The sequence below is a fragment of the Lathamus discolor genome, chromosome 2 (genome assembly GCF_037157495.1).
Source record: "Lathamus discolor isolate bLatDis1 chromosome 2, bLatDis1.hap1, whole genome shotgun sequence".
NCBI lineage: Eukaryota > Metazoa > Chordata > Aves > Psittaciformes > Psittacidae > Lathamus > Lathamus discolor.
The window spans coordinates 109,871,675-109,887,467 of record NC_088885.1 but is presented as its reverse complement, the minus strand read 5'-3'; the positions used below and the strand labels follow the sequence as shown (position 1 = coordinate 109,887,467).

The 15,793-nt window shown below is 41.2% G+C and overlaps 1 protein-coding gene across 5 annotated transcripts in view; it reads right to left on the bottom strand.

The window, feature by feature from the left end:
- Window positions 1-7,227: 7,227 nt before the first annotated feature.
- Window positions 7,228-15,793, bottom strand: part of LPIN2 (lipin 2) — a 44,039-nt gene continuing 35,473 nt past the window's right edge. For 4 of the 5 annotated variants that reach the window (XM_065668068.1, XM_065668065.1, XM_065668064.1 and 1 more), the window contains exons 16-20: window positions 15,475-15,561; window positions 13,687-13,839; window positions 12,554-12,668; window positions 11,760-11,863; window positions 7,228-11,469 (exon numbers count right to left, since the gene is read on the bottom strand). In XM_065668068.1, coding sequence (XP_065524140.1) covers window positions 11,325-11,469; window positions 11,760-11,863; window positions 12,554-12,668; window positions 13,687-13,839; window positions 15,475-15,561 — 604 coding nt within the window. In that variant the 3' untranslated portion in view covers window positions 7,228-11,324. The remainder of the gene's footprint in view (window positions 11,470-11,759; window positions 11,864-12,553; window positions 12,669-13,686; window positions 13,840-15,474; window positions 15,562-15,793) is intronic. The other variant, XM_065668067.1, reaches the window with a different exon arrangement.

Here is a 15,793-nt window from a genome sequence, read left to right as displayed (position 1 = left end):
TCGTGGTCAGCTATTTTTATGTTTTCAGTAAAGCCAGGCCAGGAAAGTGAAACTGTACTGGACATGGTCAATAACTTTTTGTGTTATTTAAGACTACATTGGGTCAAGTGCTTTCTTACAAACAGTTTGTTCAATGCAGTTGCTAACCGTGATGGTGCAGAGCAAAAGGATACTCACCTGCGTCAGGTTTCTTTTTCCTTTAAGGCCTAAACAGAGTGCTTAGAGACAGGTGACTCATTCCAGTCAAGTGGAAGCAGCTGTGCAGGGAGAAACTTGCCTGGCTTCGGATTTCCACCTGCTTTTCTACAGCAGATGTGAGTGTAAGGTGCAGGTGCTACTACTGAAAGCTTTAGAACAGTTATTTTCAATGGATACAGTAAGAGAGATGATTAGTTAAGCGTGGTGCTCTTGAGATTAAAGCTTGCTGCTTGAAATTAATAAAACAGGTCAGAAGAAAATGAATTGTCTCTGCTTAGCTAGAAAAATGAAAAGTTTAAAAACTTTGTTTCTGGCACTCTTACAGTATTTGCATTAGAAAGGAAGCTTTCTTCTTTGTAAAAGAGAAAAAATTGTTGATAGAGGAAAACAGTCTTATTGTCAAATGCACAAACCAGCCATCTGCACCAAGTTTTCGCTCTAGCCTCCTGCAGTATGCTTTTGACTGTTTAACACTCAGCATCTGTTTATATGGATGAAGCAACTTTCTTAGTTAAAACAGTTAAATACATTTGGGGCAACAGTATTTTACTTCTCATACTGGCCACTTCTCTGTGGAGATAACAAAAGTGATGGTTTGGCTCTTTCACAGAATCACAGAATCCGTTAGCATATGATCTCTTTTGTGGCTGTGCTTTACTGAGAGCAAGACTGTTCTTTTGTCACCTATATATTTATATAAACTGATGTTCTTAATAGTCTGTTCATGCTGCATAGAGTTGTATTTATCATAGAGGTTGGTGTAATATATTTTCCTTCTTACAAATGCAGAACAGCTTTTTATAGTATAGCCTCAGAACAAACAATTCTTTCAGGTGAAGGAAGAACTCCCTGTGCTATGAAGCAGCACAGAATGTTTAGCTGGAGCCCTTCCCATCTGAGGAGGTCAGATGAAAATTTAGCCTTGGTTGCATAAGTTTGGAATTGAGACTCCCTAATTACTCTGTTTCCAGGCGATGAGATGGGGCCTTCCCACAACAAACTGTCACATCCTGGAAGCTGAACTGCTTTGGGGAAAAGCAGGCAGAAAAAGCTTTCTCTCCACAGAGGAACTCTGAATCAGTCCCTCACAGCTAGGATTGCACTGGGGGAGCTGTGAGCATAGGAAGGAAATCGAGTGGGGTTTTAGTTTAGGAACTCGTGGCACCTGATTTTCAGAAATGACGGTGTTACTAAGGAACAGAAGGTAGGACTGGATGGATGTTGTCGCAGGAAGGCTGTTTCTGTGAGAGTAGCCAAAGCTGTATGCCGAGCTTGCACTTCACAGCGTGATAAAGGGAGAAATGAGCCCCACTTCATTTCCCTTCACATTTGTCTTGACCTGTGCTGGAGCATGAGGCATTAGCATGCAGTTAGCAGCCGCGTGCTTGTTCAAGGGTGGCATAGGAGTTCTTTGTCTTAAATCAACAGCTCCTTTCTGTCCCATGCCTTTCTAGGTCTCAAATTTGAAAGGACATACAGGAAGGATTGTTTTCTGTGTTTTCAAAAGCCAGTTCCATCAACCACTTTTTAAAAAGCAGAACTTCTTGTAATGTACAAAAGCTAGAGAGGCACTTCTCCTTTTAGGCTATTTTTCCACTCTCCTCAGGAAAGCTGTGTTCTCTAAGAAGTTGGCTCTGGACTACGTATGACTCAAGTATTGTTAGATTATTGTTGCCTGTTCTAAAAATGACTCATGGAAACAAACAAAATGAGCTGAGCGCTTAGGGAGACCCAGCTGGCAAACACAACCCTTTTTTTCTTTTCCTTCCCCCCCTCCCTCCAAATGAGGGATTTTTAAGAATGAATTTTTAATGCTGATGCTGAGATTGTTTGAGCCCTCATAATGCAGCATAACTGGTATTCGTACACAGGTATGAAGTGTTCCCTAAGTATGTTACAGCAGGGCCCAATCTCAGCCATGTATTTTGAGGACACCTTTTAGAGCTTTTAAGGATAGTTTCCCATCTGCCATCTCTAGCAGCACAGGGGCTAATGCTGTGACCTTCTACAGGGAAACTCTGTCTCAGATTCCTGCCTTTGTTGAGGGAGACCTGACCCTTAATTTCCACTTATTGGTAATTGCTGTAATCAGGGTTAGTGGCTCAGTTCTCCTGATGAGGTTATTTTTCCTGGCTCTTACAAGGCGGAATATTCACCCAGCTGGGAAGAGGGCAATGCTGTGGCCCCTGAACAGCAAAGGGAGGGGGGAACCTGAGTTCTGGTCTCTGCTCCAGTGAATGCTTGGATAAAACATCATTAAAGCAGCAACTGGAAGGGACTGAAGCACACACTGAAGCTTGCTGAAGGTTTCCTCCATACAGAACTGCCCAGCTTCAGAGAAGGAAGCAAAGCCCTGCTCCAGGGCACCCAGAACCCACTGATGGAGCATTTGCACCTTCAGTGAGAATCTGCAACAGAACAAGAAAATACGTGCACTGAAAGGAACATTTCACACTGGGCTAATGATTTGACTGCCACATCCAAGAGCATCCACAAGCTCAAACAGGCAGCATCTGTTAACCGAGAAAGCCTTAAAAAAACCAAATAATCCTGCAGGTGGGAGCTGGAAGGCAGGTATGCTGCCTGGTTATAAATCATGCCTTTTAGATCAGCTTTGTAGGTACCTTTGTGATGCAGTTTACGAGGACTGCAAGACTCCAAGGCAAAACAGTATCTGTTGTGCCAGGTGCTTCCCCCTTGACATTGAAATGGGAAGAAAACTGAACAATGCCAGTACCAAAACAAGCAGAGTCCCCAAGAAAGCGTCACATGTGAGACAGATAGATAGGTAAATGCCCATTGCCAGGTCTCTAGCAGCAGAACAACTTAAGACACACCAGCATGCTGACAAGCCTAAGAGGCTCTGCTCTGGCCAGAAGTGTCTCCTACAGCAGCCATAGGGAAATGCAACAATGCCAAAGATAGAACGGTCGTCTACCCAGCATAGTTTGGAGCAAAGCAGGAATGCCAAATGTGTAAAAAACCTACCTCATTATTTTGATTTGCTATTAAGACTTCAGACACAGCAGAAACATTTCCATACTGACCATGCCAAGCAATAGGGGTTTTCTGTGATATCCCACGACGTATCTTTTCTGGAGCACACCAGGTTACCTGCAGCAGCTTTATGCAGTTCTGCTGAGACTAGCCAGGGCAGTGAGGCCAACCAGCCAGTTGAGTGAAGGTGTAAGTAGTCAAGGAAATAGAGTGAGCTGTAAGTGGAAAGCAGAGGAAGGCAACTTGAAACAAAATGCACATCACCACCCAAGGCGGCTTAAAATGCACTGGGAATGCATGGAAAAGGCTCCCTGGCTGCAGCCAGGAGATTCAAATCAGGATTGAACTGTCTCCTGAGGATACATTGTGCATTTGGAAGTGAGTTTTAGCTGCTGAATAAATAAAGCGGTCTTTATGTTATGGCCCAGCAGTGGATACGGATCAATTTCACCAAACCTACAAATGCAGTTACCATCTTGGCTTGAGTTGGAAGGACTATGTGCTCCTCTGAGACTTGAGGAGCAGAAACACAACTGCCAGTTGCTCCCAGGTATCAGCATAGAGTTTCAATAGTCAGGTTAGCAGGAATACCTGGGGGCTGTGTCCCCTGTCATCACCAGACAGAGTTGTGCTCGAGCCAGCACCTGTGACTGACCCTGCAGATGAGGCAGGATGTGGCACAAGAGCTCTGCTGATTCTTCGTATGCAGGAGACTTCAAAGAACATCTTGTAACATGTTACTACATAGATAGGCAGGTTTTGGTATTTATCCATTTTGCTATCTGAATTGTGAAAAAAAAAAGGGATCATTAATTTTTCAGCAAAAAAGAATAGTGCATTTGAGAGTATGCTTTATATATGCTTGTGTATACATATATTCATGTATATATAAGAGAATATCCAGGAATATGAAGAAAATGGTGTGATGGAAAACTGCAGATATGCCCAAATAAAGCCTGCCTCTTCTGTGATGTGTTGATGCTCCTTTGCTTTCCAGTGAACACAGCAGCACTGTAAGCTGAAATTGTTGCTCTCTTCTCCACCACCTTTAAAACTGCAGTTTCACAGTCAAACTGGCTGCTGTCAAGTTTGCAAGTATATTTTAAGTAAGTGTTTATCGAGTCTCAAGCACTGTTATTTAGGCTTTGTGGTACACACAAGTTCTGTCAACACAGTTCTTGCCCATTTTAGTTGCTCATTCGGTGCCCCAATTCCTGACGTACAGAATAGATTGTTTCAGTTGGAAGGGCCCTACAATGACAATCTAGTAGAACTGCCTCACCATCTCAGGGCTGACCACAAGTTAAAGCAAACTGTTAAAGAGCATTGTCCCAATGCCTCTTAAACACTGACAGGTTTGGACATTGACCACCTCTCCGTTTCATCACCCTCTACATAAAGAAATGCTTCCTAATGTCCAGTCTAAACCTTCCCTAGCGCAGCTTTGAACCATTTCCACGTATCTTGTCACTGGGACAAGTGGGAGGCTTCATTAGGCAGGGATCACCGCCTCCCTCTTCCCCTCCTCAAGAACCTGTAGAAAGCAATGAGGTCTCCCTCAGCCTCCTTTTCCCCAAGCTAGACAAGCCAAAGTCCTCAGCCACTCCTCACAGGCCATTCCCTCCAGCCCTTTCACCAGTTTTGTTGCCCAGCTCTGGACACATTTGGGACCTTCACATCCTTAAACTGTGGGGCCCAGCACTGCACACAGCACTCGAGGTGAGGCCCCACCAGCACTGAGTACAACAGGGCAATCACCTTTTTGACCAGCTGGTTCTGCTGTGGGTTCTGCTGCACCCCAGGGTGCAGTTTGCCCTCTGGGCTGTCAGGGCTCACTGCTGATTCCTATTGATCCTGCTGCCAACCAGCACCCCAAGGTCCCTTTCTGCAGGGCAGCTCACCAGCCACTCCTCTCCCCATCTATACTTGTGCCCAGCATTATTCTATACCAGGCACAGAAACCAGCATTTGGACTTGTTTAATGTCATCCCATTAAACGCTGCCCAATGCTCTGATCTATCTGGATCTCTCTGCAAGGCCTCCAGTCCCTCGAGTGTCAACTGCACCTCCTAGTTTGGTACCGTCAGAGAACTTGATAATGGTGCATTCAACTCCTGCATCCAGGTCACTGATAAAAATAATGAGCAGAACTGGCCGCAGGACTGAGCCCTGAGGAACACCACTGCTGCCTGCTCACCAGCCAGGTGTAGCCCCATTCACCACAACCCTTTGAGCTCTGCCCTTCTGAACAGCTTGGGCCATGTTGCTTATTCTGACCAGAACATGCACACATGAAGTACCATCTGAAGTGGGTAACAAGATTACAGAACAGCAACCTAGGAAAGAGAAGGAAAAGACGGCAGGGGAAGACTGGAGCAGAAGAAATTACTAGGAAGGAAACACCATGTGTTCCAGGTCTCAGTGCTAGGGTTAAGAGAGACTGGTAACCACCCAGTAGTTAAAGCTGAATTCAGATTAATTCAGTCTAAATGTGGGTGTTTAGCCAAACCTGTACCTATCTGGCATGCTTCCTTACAAGCCAAAGGCTTCTGTAGCACTCCCAAGGCAGTGGCTTACCATTGCTTGTAATTCTCCCAATGCACAGTTAGTTATGCCCTGTTGAAACACTATACACAGAAGCCATTAATGCAAGCCCTCAGTCTCATGCAGCTCAACATCTGTTCTCCCACCAAGCCCAGCTGCTGCCACAGCCATTTGGCAACCACTTCAGCTGTGAAGAAAAACACCACACAGGGTTACAGCGCTGGAGTCTTTGCGCTGTTCCCTGCTCCATCCCCGTGAGGGGTCTTGGGCATCTCTGGTGTGGGGCAGAAACATCAATGTGCTTTTGATTAACTTCTTTAAGGTGAGGGGAGAGGAGGAAAGGCAGTGGGTACAACACATTGCACAGAAGCAGCCCCCCTGCCAGAAGACCTTGACAACCTCTTGCTCTGCCCAGCCATGAAACCTCCACAGGCCCTGAATTGTTCAGGTCCCTTCCCCTGTGTGGCACCCAGGGCCTCTGCTGAGCAGCCAGTGACTCACTGCCCCGCTCAGCACTGACCCCAGAGCTTGGCTGGCAACTGCAGCGAGCGTGAGTGCGCACATACCAAACCAAAATGGCTTCCCAACCACAAAGGCGCAGGCTGCACATGCGGCCTCCTGGGGCCCTTGCTGTACCGACTGCATGGCGTGACTGCAGAACCGCTGCCCTGCCCACACAAAGCACCTGTTCTTGGAAACACTGGTTCTGTCTTTGTGCATTTAAGACTGGTGCTCCGCGACAGAAAATGCATCCACCAAGAACGCCACTGCAGAACCACAGGGGAAACCAAACAGAATTCAGATGAAGAAACCCCAGCAGTAAGCTGTGTCTGGGTGCAAATGGGTGCTGGGGGCAGCGACACAAGTGACACCCTGCAGAAGGGTCAAAAGCACAGCACAGCTCACACACTCAAGCAGATCTGTCATACCTGTACGTGTGACTGCAGGAGCTGGAATTTCTAAGGCAGGCTGCTGGCTGGTTGCATTTGCCAACAGCAGAGCATGTTTCTGCTGAAAGCTGAGGCCCCCTTTTCAGGATGGTCTCACAGTAACTGCCTCAAGCAATTTAGCAACTGTGGTGGAAGACAATACTTTTTGCCTTGAAAGGAAAAAGTTAACTTTGATGGAATTAGCATAAAACTCCAAATTAGGGCAGACTTACAAGGGCTCAAACTGCAGTTGCAGGATTTTCAAGGCAGCTTGTGCGTTCCCGTCGTGTATCTGTTACCTGACACTATATTAATAATGCATGTCTGCTTTTTGTCATAACCCAATATTGGTACTGGCATACAATGCAAGTTTGATGACAGCAATTATTTATCAGTTGTATAAATACTCTGAGAAAAGTAAACTGTGTATGAGAGAGAGCAAATGTATCATAGATAACAGAAAAACTTGAATTCCATGTGAAATCTGAGCACAATTTAAATAATCCTACATTTACTAAATTAGCAGTACAAGAATGGAATTCCCAAGTACAAAGAGAAGTTGTAGTTTAAGTTTGTTTATTGTGATAACATTGTTCTGAACACCAATAAACATTGCACTGAAGTGTGGGTTACTGTACCCAAGATAGTCCAGTCTTAATGAAAAATCACTGTATTGGTATGATCACAGATTTGACAATTTTAAACACATGACTTTATTAGTGATTGGGTTGCTTAACAATCAGATATTCCACATCTTCAACATAAAAATGAAACAAATGGTTCCAGAGTTTTCCCACTCTCAAACCAACATTTTAACTTTCATCTGGAAGTAATTAACACTGCAAAAAAATCCAAACCAATTCCATTCTATTCAACAGATTTTAACTTTGGAAATTAAAACTTCTTCAGGCAAAAGTGACTCTTTAAAGGCATCTCAATTTAACTCTGTGTTTTTGATGTTGCATTATAAATTTGTCTTTACCATAAACAGATTCAGGAGTTTGCTTCAGAAGTTCCATAATGGAGTTGACACAAGTGTTAAAACTTTTCCAGTTGAAAAAAAAACAACACAACAACCCAAAAAAGTTTTAGGAGGAGTATACCGGTGATGGGAAGCTAAGGATACACAAGCCAGGACTGCACATGCAATTGTATACTGTTAGGGGTGAGTGCACAACCTCTGAAGTACAAACATGCTTGGTGCAGTAAAAAAATCCCAACAAAATTCCCAGAAATGTGTACCACTTGAATTCCTGATCTTTATATCATTATAGAAATGGGTAATGTCCAAGTCACTAACGAGTTTTGAATTGCAATGTTCCTTGTTTACTCCCAGATAGGTATCAGACTCCTCCTTTGACAGGGTGCCAATGCTGAGAGGATCTGCATCTTCAACAACACAGTCTTAACGGGGGGTGGGGGGCATGGGCCTACAGACACATGCACATAGAAGTTCCTCTTTCATAGAAAGAATGATTTTGCTTGTGCTAATTCTAAGTAAGTGTAGCACAACTTGCTCTCAAACATTAGTTTCAGGCCATTTCTCTCAACTAAGGTAACAAAGGACAGGCTACTGCGTAACTCCTATTTACTCCGCTTCATATGAACATTGCAGCGCAAGCCTACAGTTTGATAGCAATGAGACGTCTTTTATAGAGTCAGTAAAGTGCCCAGGAGTCCAAATTACACAGGTAAGCAGTGACAGGTACAGTGTCCCATATTCTGCCCCTAAACTGGGTTAACAAGCAATCTGAAAAGCTTCAAATACAAGCCAGATTTAAAAAAAGAAAACAAAAGAGCCACTCTGCCCTACTCATATCAGAAATACTCAAGAACACTTTCACATTATATCACAAAACAAGTATCAAAACTGTAGCTGTTACAGAGCAAAAAGAATACCACAATTTTTAACTAAGCATTTTTTTGGACATCTCTATAATGCAAAAGATCAGGTTAGCAGAATGAGGAGCTCTCTACAGCCACACAACCCCCCATATTCAGATCAGCTGAAATTATATGCATTTGGAGATACACCTGATACTATTTTTCCTCATACTCATTTTTTTCATTATATTCATTTAACTCAAGTCCCCACTTTAAAATCTACAGCTCATCCTTATGACAATCTGAAAGGATGAATGGGACAGAAGAGAAAAAAGACCAAGTAATGAGGAAAAAAAAAACTTAACCAAGAAAGATATGGCCAGAGCTTGGCAACAATCTGTCCTGTTTGGAAACCCATCCCAGTTTCATTAAGCGCTCTTATTTTTAGAAAAGCCTGTAAAAACAGGGCCACTAAGAATAAGGTAAGCACGGTAAAGAAAATTTTGACATCCGCAAAGGACTGTTTCAGGAAAGGCAGCTTCACTCCCTTTATGTAAAATAGAATCTTTAGATAGAATATTTCATCTTGTAATTAAAATACTTTATTATGTTGGACTCTTATTTATTTAAAGTATTTAAGTGACTTAAAAGCTCAAATTCCATTGATATTCAAAGCACTTGGTGAGCATGAAAAATTCAGTTTCTAATGAAATCTATGGAATAAAAGGTAAGAAAAACAAGATGAATACCTGGGAATGATGTTTGTAAGCTTCTGACAGTAAAAAACCCCAACCAAACAAACAAAATAACCCAGTATGAGCAAAATATCATTTGAGTTGAATCCTGTGAAATCCACTTAAGCACAGAGTAGACTGGTGACAGGACTAAGAATTTGCTGAAAGAGTCACAGGAAGTCTTATTCTCGCTGTACAAGAACAAGGATGCCTTTCAGTTCACTGACATGCATGACAGATAGGTGTGTTTTCTTTTCCACTCTCATACTCCTGCTTTGAAAGAGGGGTTCTATGTTGATTTTACTTGCCTCCACTCTTCAGTTAATGTTTTATAAGCATAAGAATACACCAGAGTTTTAAAACAGGGGGTAAAAAAAAGGTAATTTCATTTATATAGTGATCTAAAACAGTTCACCAACTGTCTAGCTGGTGTTACATCAGAACTGTGGGTTAAGACTACTCAGCCTGATAAAAGAAAATATTCCTGGGGGGAGTATTTGTGTGAAACACTCTAAATGTACTCTTCTGCAAGTAGTGAAACCAAGAGAGCTCCTTTCCCTGCTCCCACTGGGAGCTGTGTTGGGGGAGAGCTCACCCCAGAGCCTGGTGAAATTAAGGATGTTGCCACTGGAAGAATATTTAATGCGAGGCCCCAGTAACTCACATAAGGAATGACAGAAAAGACTGTGCCCAGAAAGCCCGGGAATGATGTATCAATGACTTTAGTCCTTAAGCCCTTTGAGCTAGTAGAATGATACATTCTCACCACAGACTTGCCTGAAGGAGGTTAAATGCACTAACTCAGCTTAAAAAGCAGAACTACTTTTGCCTTCAAGTATTTTTTGAGAGAAATACTAGCTGCTTTTACAGCTGATAAACACTGGACTTGGAATGCAATTTGTTCACAGGCTCTGATGTGAACCTGAGGAATGACCAGCATAATGATGATGAATAACCCAAAACGTAAAGGAAAAAAAAAACAACGACAAAAAAAAAAAAAAAACCAAAAAAAAGAAGAAGAAAACAAGAACAAAAAGGTTTTATTCTGCTCTGCAGTATTTAACCATTCTCATACCTGGAATCTCATTGAGCTGCATTTCCTTCCAGCTACTGAAAACCTGCAATACAGAATTCTGGAAAGACCTGCAGTAGACAATTAAAAAATTAAATAATTTTTTTACTATTACAATTCCCTGAATATAATCTGTACATACTTTTACTGGCCTACACAGCAAACACACACGCGTGCATCATCTCTGTGTTGAAAAAGGAAATTAAAATGCCAGCTCCCCAACTCTTACAGAAATGTTCAAGATTTTTCTTGATGGAAACTGAACGCGATGAAGTGCAGCCTGAAAACAACAAAAGCCATACAAGTATCTGAAGACAACTTTTGTTTTAACAAGCTACTGAAATAGTTGAAACATTGCATGTAAAATAAGTCGTAAGCAGAGTTAGTCTGAGTGTGACTTGTACAAGCATAGCCTTGTACATGTGACAAAACGCATATTTACATTTAAAGAGGAATTTTATGTCTTCAGAGCCTGCCAGGCTCGTAATGTCTACACATTTTCTGTATTTTAGCTGAGAAAGAGCACACTGGCTCCTTTCAAAAATGGCCTAATTACTCATCTGAACACTAGACCATGCTTTTTATTAGTAGGTCTGACATTCTATTTGGTGGTTTCCATACACTTTTTGGCTTCATTTTAGAAGATATATTATTAAGACTAATAAGAAAAAAAATAAAAATCTACGCTTACAAGGTCTGTATTGATGAAAATGCAAAGTCATAGTTTACCTCAGCTTTAGTCGCCCTGAAGCACTTGGGTACCATGACCATCAATGACAGGCCAATTTCAAGTGCCTTAGAACAGGTATATAAAGACAAGCAATAAAGAAACAAACAAACTTCAGAAAAAGAAAATAGACAGTAGCTTTGCATTTTCTTTGTTTTAAACCAGAGTTGAAGTGATTTCTTTAGTAAGACTTATGGTACCAGTATATAAATTAGCATCTTCGTTAAGAAAGTTCTTCACATTTAAACTGAAGTTGAGTAGCTGAATATGAAATTCCATCTCTAGGTGAGAAGTGTTTTTCAAGCCAGGTCGTCCATGTTAAGGTCAGGAAGAGGCTCTCTCCAATAGCAAAAGGAGCTGAATTCTGGGCACGGAAATGCAGAACTCTGTTCTTTATTAAGCAGTGGGAACACATATTCCACAAGTTCACTTAGTCTGTAATACCTATATTAAAAAAGAAGAAAGACCATTATTTAATAGTCTAGTCACTGTTCAGCTGTTGCCAAAAAGGAGTTTTAGAAGTCTAGACCAGAAAGCTATAGGCAAATATAGTCAAATAAGGCACCACTTCTGCCAGTTTACTGTTCCTGAAAAGTTTCAGTTAAGTATCCAAAGCTGCAAGATTTTCACGTCACATGTAACAGGAGATTGAATCATCATGGTAACAAATGCAATTATTCTGTAATCTCATTTCGAAATACTTTCTTTAGCTGAAATAACAAAAGTGATCTTACGAAGATTTGTTTCCCTTAGTCCGTTCTTGGATCAGTTCACCCTTTGGATTCACAGTAAATATTCTGCAGTCTGGAACTCCCACTTGCATGTAGGCATATACATCCTGCAAAAAGCATGAACAAACACACATGCTTCAGTATTTCCTTATTGATTGTGATATAACAAACAAACAAAAAAAGCTGATTCTAAAAGCTTACAGTAAAACTATCCCTTAACAAAAACAACAGCCAAAAAACCCAAAACAAACAAAACCCCACCAAACGTACACACACCAGAACAAAATATTCCTTCTGCCCCAAAATGCTTAATTCCCATTCCCAAGCCTGGGACCACAAACACACATAAAACCTGTACCACACAATACCATTTCTTGTGACAACATTTTTCTTACAATACCCTCTCTCTCTAGCTTAATCAATTACAATAATGTTGAGCTGCACAGAAAATACAGGAACTGTAGGATACAAAAAAGGATTCAAGACTGAGGAGCACTGAATTAATTTCCTTAGGTTAGAAAGCTGTCAAAACTGCTGAAAAAGAATATGGAAAGGTATTAAAATTTAATAAAATTTTAAGAGTAGAAACACATCTTTGTAACCTTTCTCATACAAGCAGTTCTAGCAGCATTTATTTAAGGTATCTGCATGTGGGTTTTCCTGACCAGATCCATAAAAGCACCAGTGTCCCATTTCCTTATTCAAATTTAAATAGACACAAAAAGAAAAGCCTTTTTCTTTTGCTTCCCAAGTACTTCATGCATTTTAACCCTTCAATTAGAAAGGGGCAGACTTACATTGGGCCTGTTTCCAAAAGCAGCATAGAAAGGCTGTTTACTGGGAGCAAACAAATTCTTGATATCATTCAAACATTCGATTTTGAACTTTTCAGGCTTCTTTTCTATCACTTCCCTAAAATAAAATTTCAACAGTCAAATTCCAAATCATGATTTGATAGAGGATATCCTCCTTCCCCCATTTATCTGATATTTATTATTCCCATTACGTCCTGTTGCTAACATTGGTAGTTATATAGACATTGGTCAGTAGTTTTTAAAGAATGATACAAGAAACATAGAACATTCTGTTTTCCAACATCCATAGTAAAAAATAGGTAAATAGGCTGTGCTGAGGCTAAGTAAAAGGGATGAAATTCCCATCTGTGAATGAAGTTTGTGAACTGCTTTTGCTGTAGATGACTATCTGAATCAGAGGACCTGATAAATTACACATAAGCTTGTTACAAGTCCTGTCTGTGACAATAGAGTGCAGAAGGCCTATCAGTGGACCTAATGGAAGTTGCTGTCATTGCTAGCCATGAATCAGGTGTTGTTACTAAAAAACCAAAACAAAACACAGAAGCAAAGCCAAAGAGACCTTTCCACTATTAGCTTTTCCCATCAAGAACAGGTAGCCTATGGCCGGTTCAAAAGAGCAACCAAGTTGAACCACAGCTAAACTCCATATTGCTTTTTAACTAGTCATATAGGAAGCACTCCCAATATTACAAGATCATTTAGTGTGACAGTCTATATTCCCCACCTTTTTTTCTTTTCCCTCTATCTGGTGCAGTAGCACTGCATTACAATCTTTGTAGCTATACTTGAAAAGACAAAATCTTACTGATACAAACAGAAACTAATATTAATCAGTCATGGACTAGAGGAATGAAGAAAAGGCAAAGTGAGCTGCTGACATTGTGCGTCTCATAGCCAATTCTAACATGCCCACAGAAACAGAAGCACGCTAGAACTGAAATTCAGACAAAATAAGTAGCTTATAAATGATCACTAGAGGGACATCAAGTCTCGGCAGGCAATCTAGCACAGAGTGTTAAGTTTGGTTCCAGCTGTAATTGTTAGCATGCCAGATTTTTTAATCGGCTTCTGAGGTGGGGAGGGAATGGATGTATGAAATCCCATGTGCCTACCTATGAAAGGCAGAAAACAAACTGCTGGGGGACAACATGAGAGGGCCCCTGGGGAGAATTGTTCCTTTGTCATTCACCCAATGTAGGTATCCTCTGGTCATATCTGCCATCCCAATGGCACGGGCAGAACAGTAGAGAAACTTGTAGCCATTTCTAGAAAAGAATTATCAATTAGTTAGTTAGGATATTAGCAGAACTTGTAGCACAGAGTGAAGGATGGATAACAAAAAGTATTCATCAAGCCCCTAAATTCTCCCTGTAGACTTTGCCGCTTCATTTGTACACAGATTTGTACATAGTTACTGCACACACAAAAGGCTTGATTCAATTTGGCAAATAATTCCAGCTCTTCTGTTATGAACAAAGAAAAAAAGTTCAGGTTATCTCCCAGGGACTGCAAGGGACCACAGACAAAATTTAGCCACAGAATAAAGGCCACAAGAACGAAGGCCAATAATAGATTATAAACCTCAAATATTTTTGTGGAAAGAAAGACTACTACACTTTTAATTGCAGGCCTATAGCGATGCTGGGGAGGGACTCTTCGTCAGGGACTGTAGTGACAGGACAAGGGGTAATGGGTTAAAACTTAAACAGGGGAAGTTTAAATTGGATATAAGGAGGAAATTCTTTCCTGTTAGGGCGGTGAGGCAATGGAACGGGTTGCCCAGGGAGGTTGTGAGTGCTCCATCCCTGGTAGTGTTCAAGGACAGGTTGGATGAAGCCTTGTGTGGGATGATTTAGTGTGAGGTGTCCCTGCCCATGGCAGGGGGGGTGGAACTTGATGATCTTGAGGTCCTTTCCAACCCTCACTATTCTATGATTCTATGATTCTAAGTGGATCATGAAGTGTTTAACAGTTGATCATCTTGTGATCCCCCTTAATAAGCAAGTATTATTTCTGGCATCAATATACTTTTGGAAAAAAGTTTGCTAAACAAAGGACCAAATCTGAAATGGGAAGAAATATGTAGGTTTAAGTTACTGGACATAAATATTGTAAGGCTATATACCTCTTCGATGAACATTACATTTATATAAGGATGCAGCTCGTAACACTTCTGAACTGAGCAAACACCTCACCACTGCTGCAAGAGGGAAGGTACATGGGCTGTTTCTGTAGGTTCTTGCATATCACAAGGTAAGCCCATTCCGTTCACTAACCCAGAAAAGGAGAAATTGACATTTTGCTAAATTACTTTTCTATTGAATTGCATCAGCTTATGGCAGAAGCACAAAGTGACAGAAAATTTAAGCCAGGCCGCCAACCTTCCCTCTGTGGCAGTGGCAAGTTGTTAATTATGCTTATGTCAGAACAAGATCTATCCTAAGGAGCATTCACTTGAATTTGGTAGCAAACATGTTAAAACACAAAATATTTATGGGTTGGAATGACACAGTTTAAGTTTGAATTTATACTGTACCATGTTTGTAACAGACTTTGTGATCAACTCAAGTTGGTGGAAAGAGACATATGCATGAGTGACTGAATTACTGCTATTACGGTTCTCTTTTGTAGCCAAAATATTACAGTTTTTTTACAAACTAAAATGCATAATCAAACATTTGTGAAAGGAACTAGTAAAAGTTGCGGCTTCCATTCCTGTAAAAATAAACATCTGGGGAAAGAACTTAGTTTTGATTGTGAATGACAGAAGTAGTTCACTTCCCAACATTTAGACCAACAAACTGTAATAAACTGCATAATTATTAACAACAATCCAATGACCTGCCCATTAATTCCTGAATTCCAGAAAACCCTGATAGTTTCATAGATTACGTACTTACTCATTTATGGAATGATAGAGTTTTGCAATGCCCTGATGCGTCCAGTCCTTGCCAAGATGAGGGAGTATATGTCCTAAAGCATCAGACCTAAAAGTGAAATCAGATTGCTGACGCTAAGTATCTGAGGTTTGTTAAAGACAACTACTGCTGAATATCACAATGAGTATTTACAGAAATACCTCTGCACAAGGTCCTAATGATTTTAAAAGAGAATTAGTAACTACTCCAGACAGAGCAATTAGTGGTGCAATACAGCACAAGTTGGTTCCCAAGTTAACCTGCAGCTGCTGAATGTGGAGAAGTCTAACTGAAAGGGCAG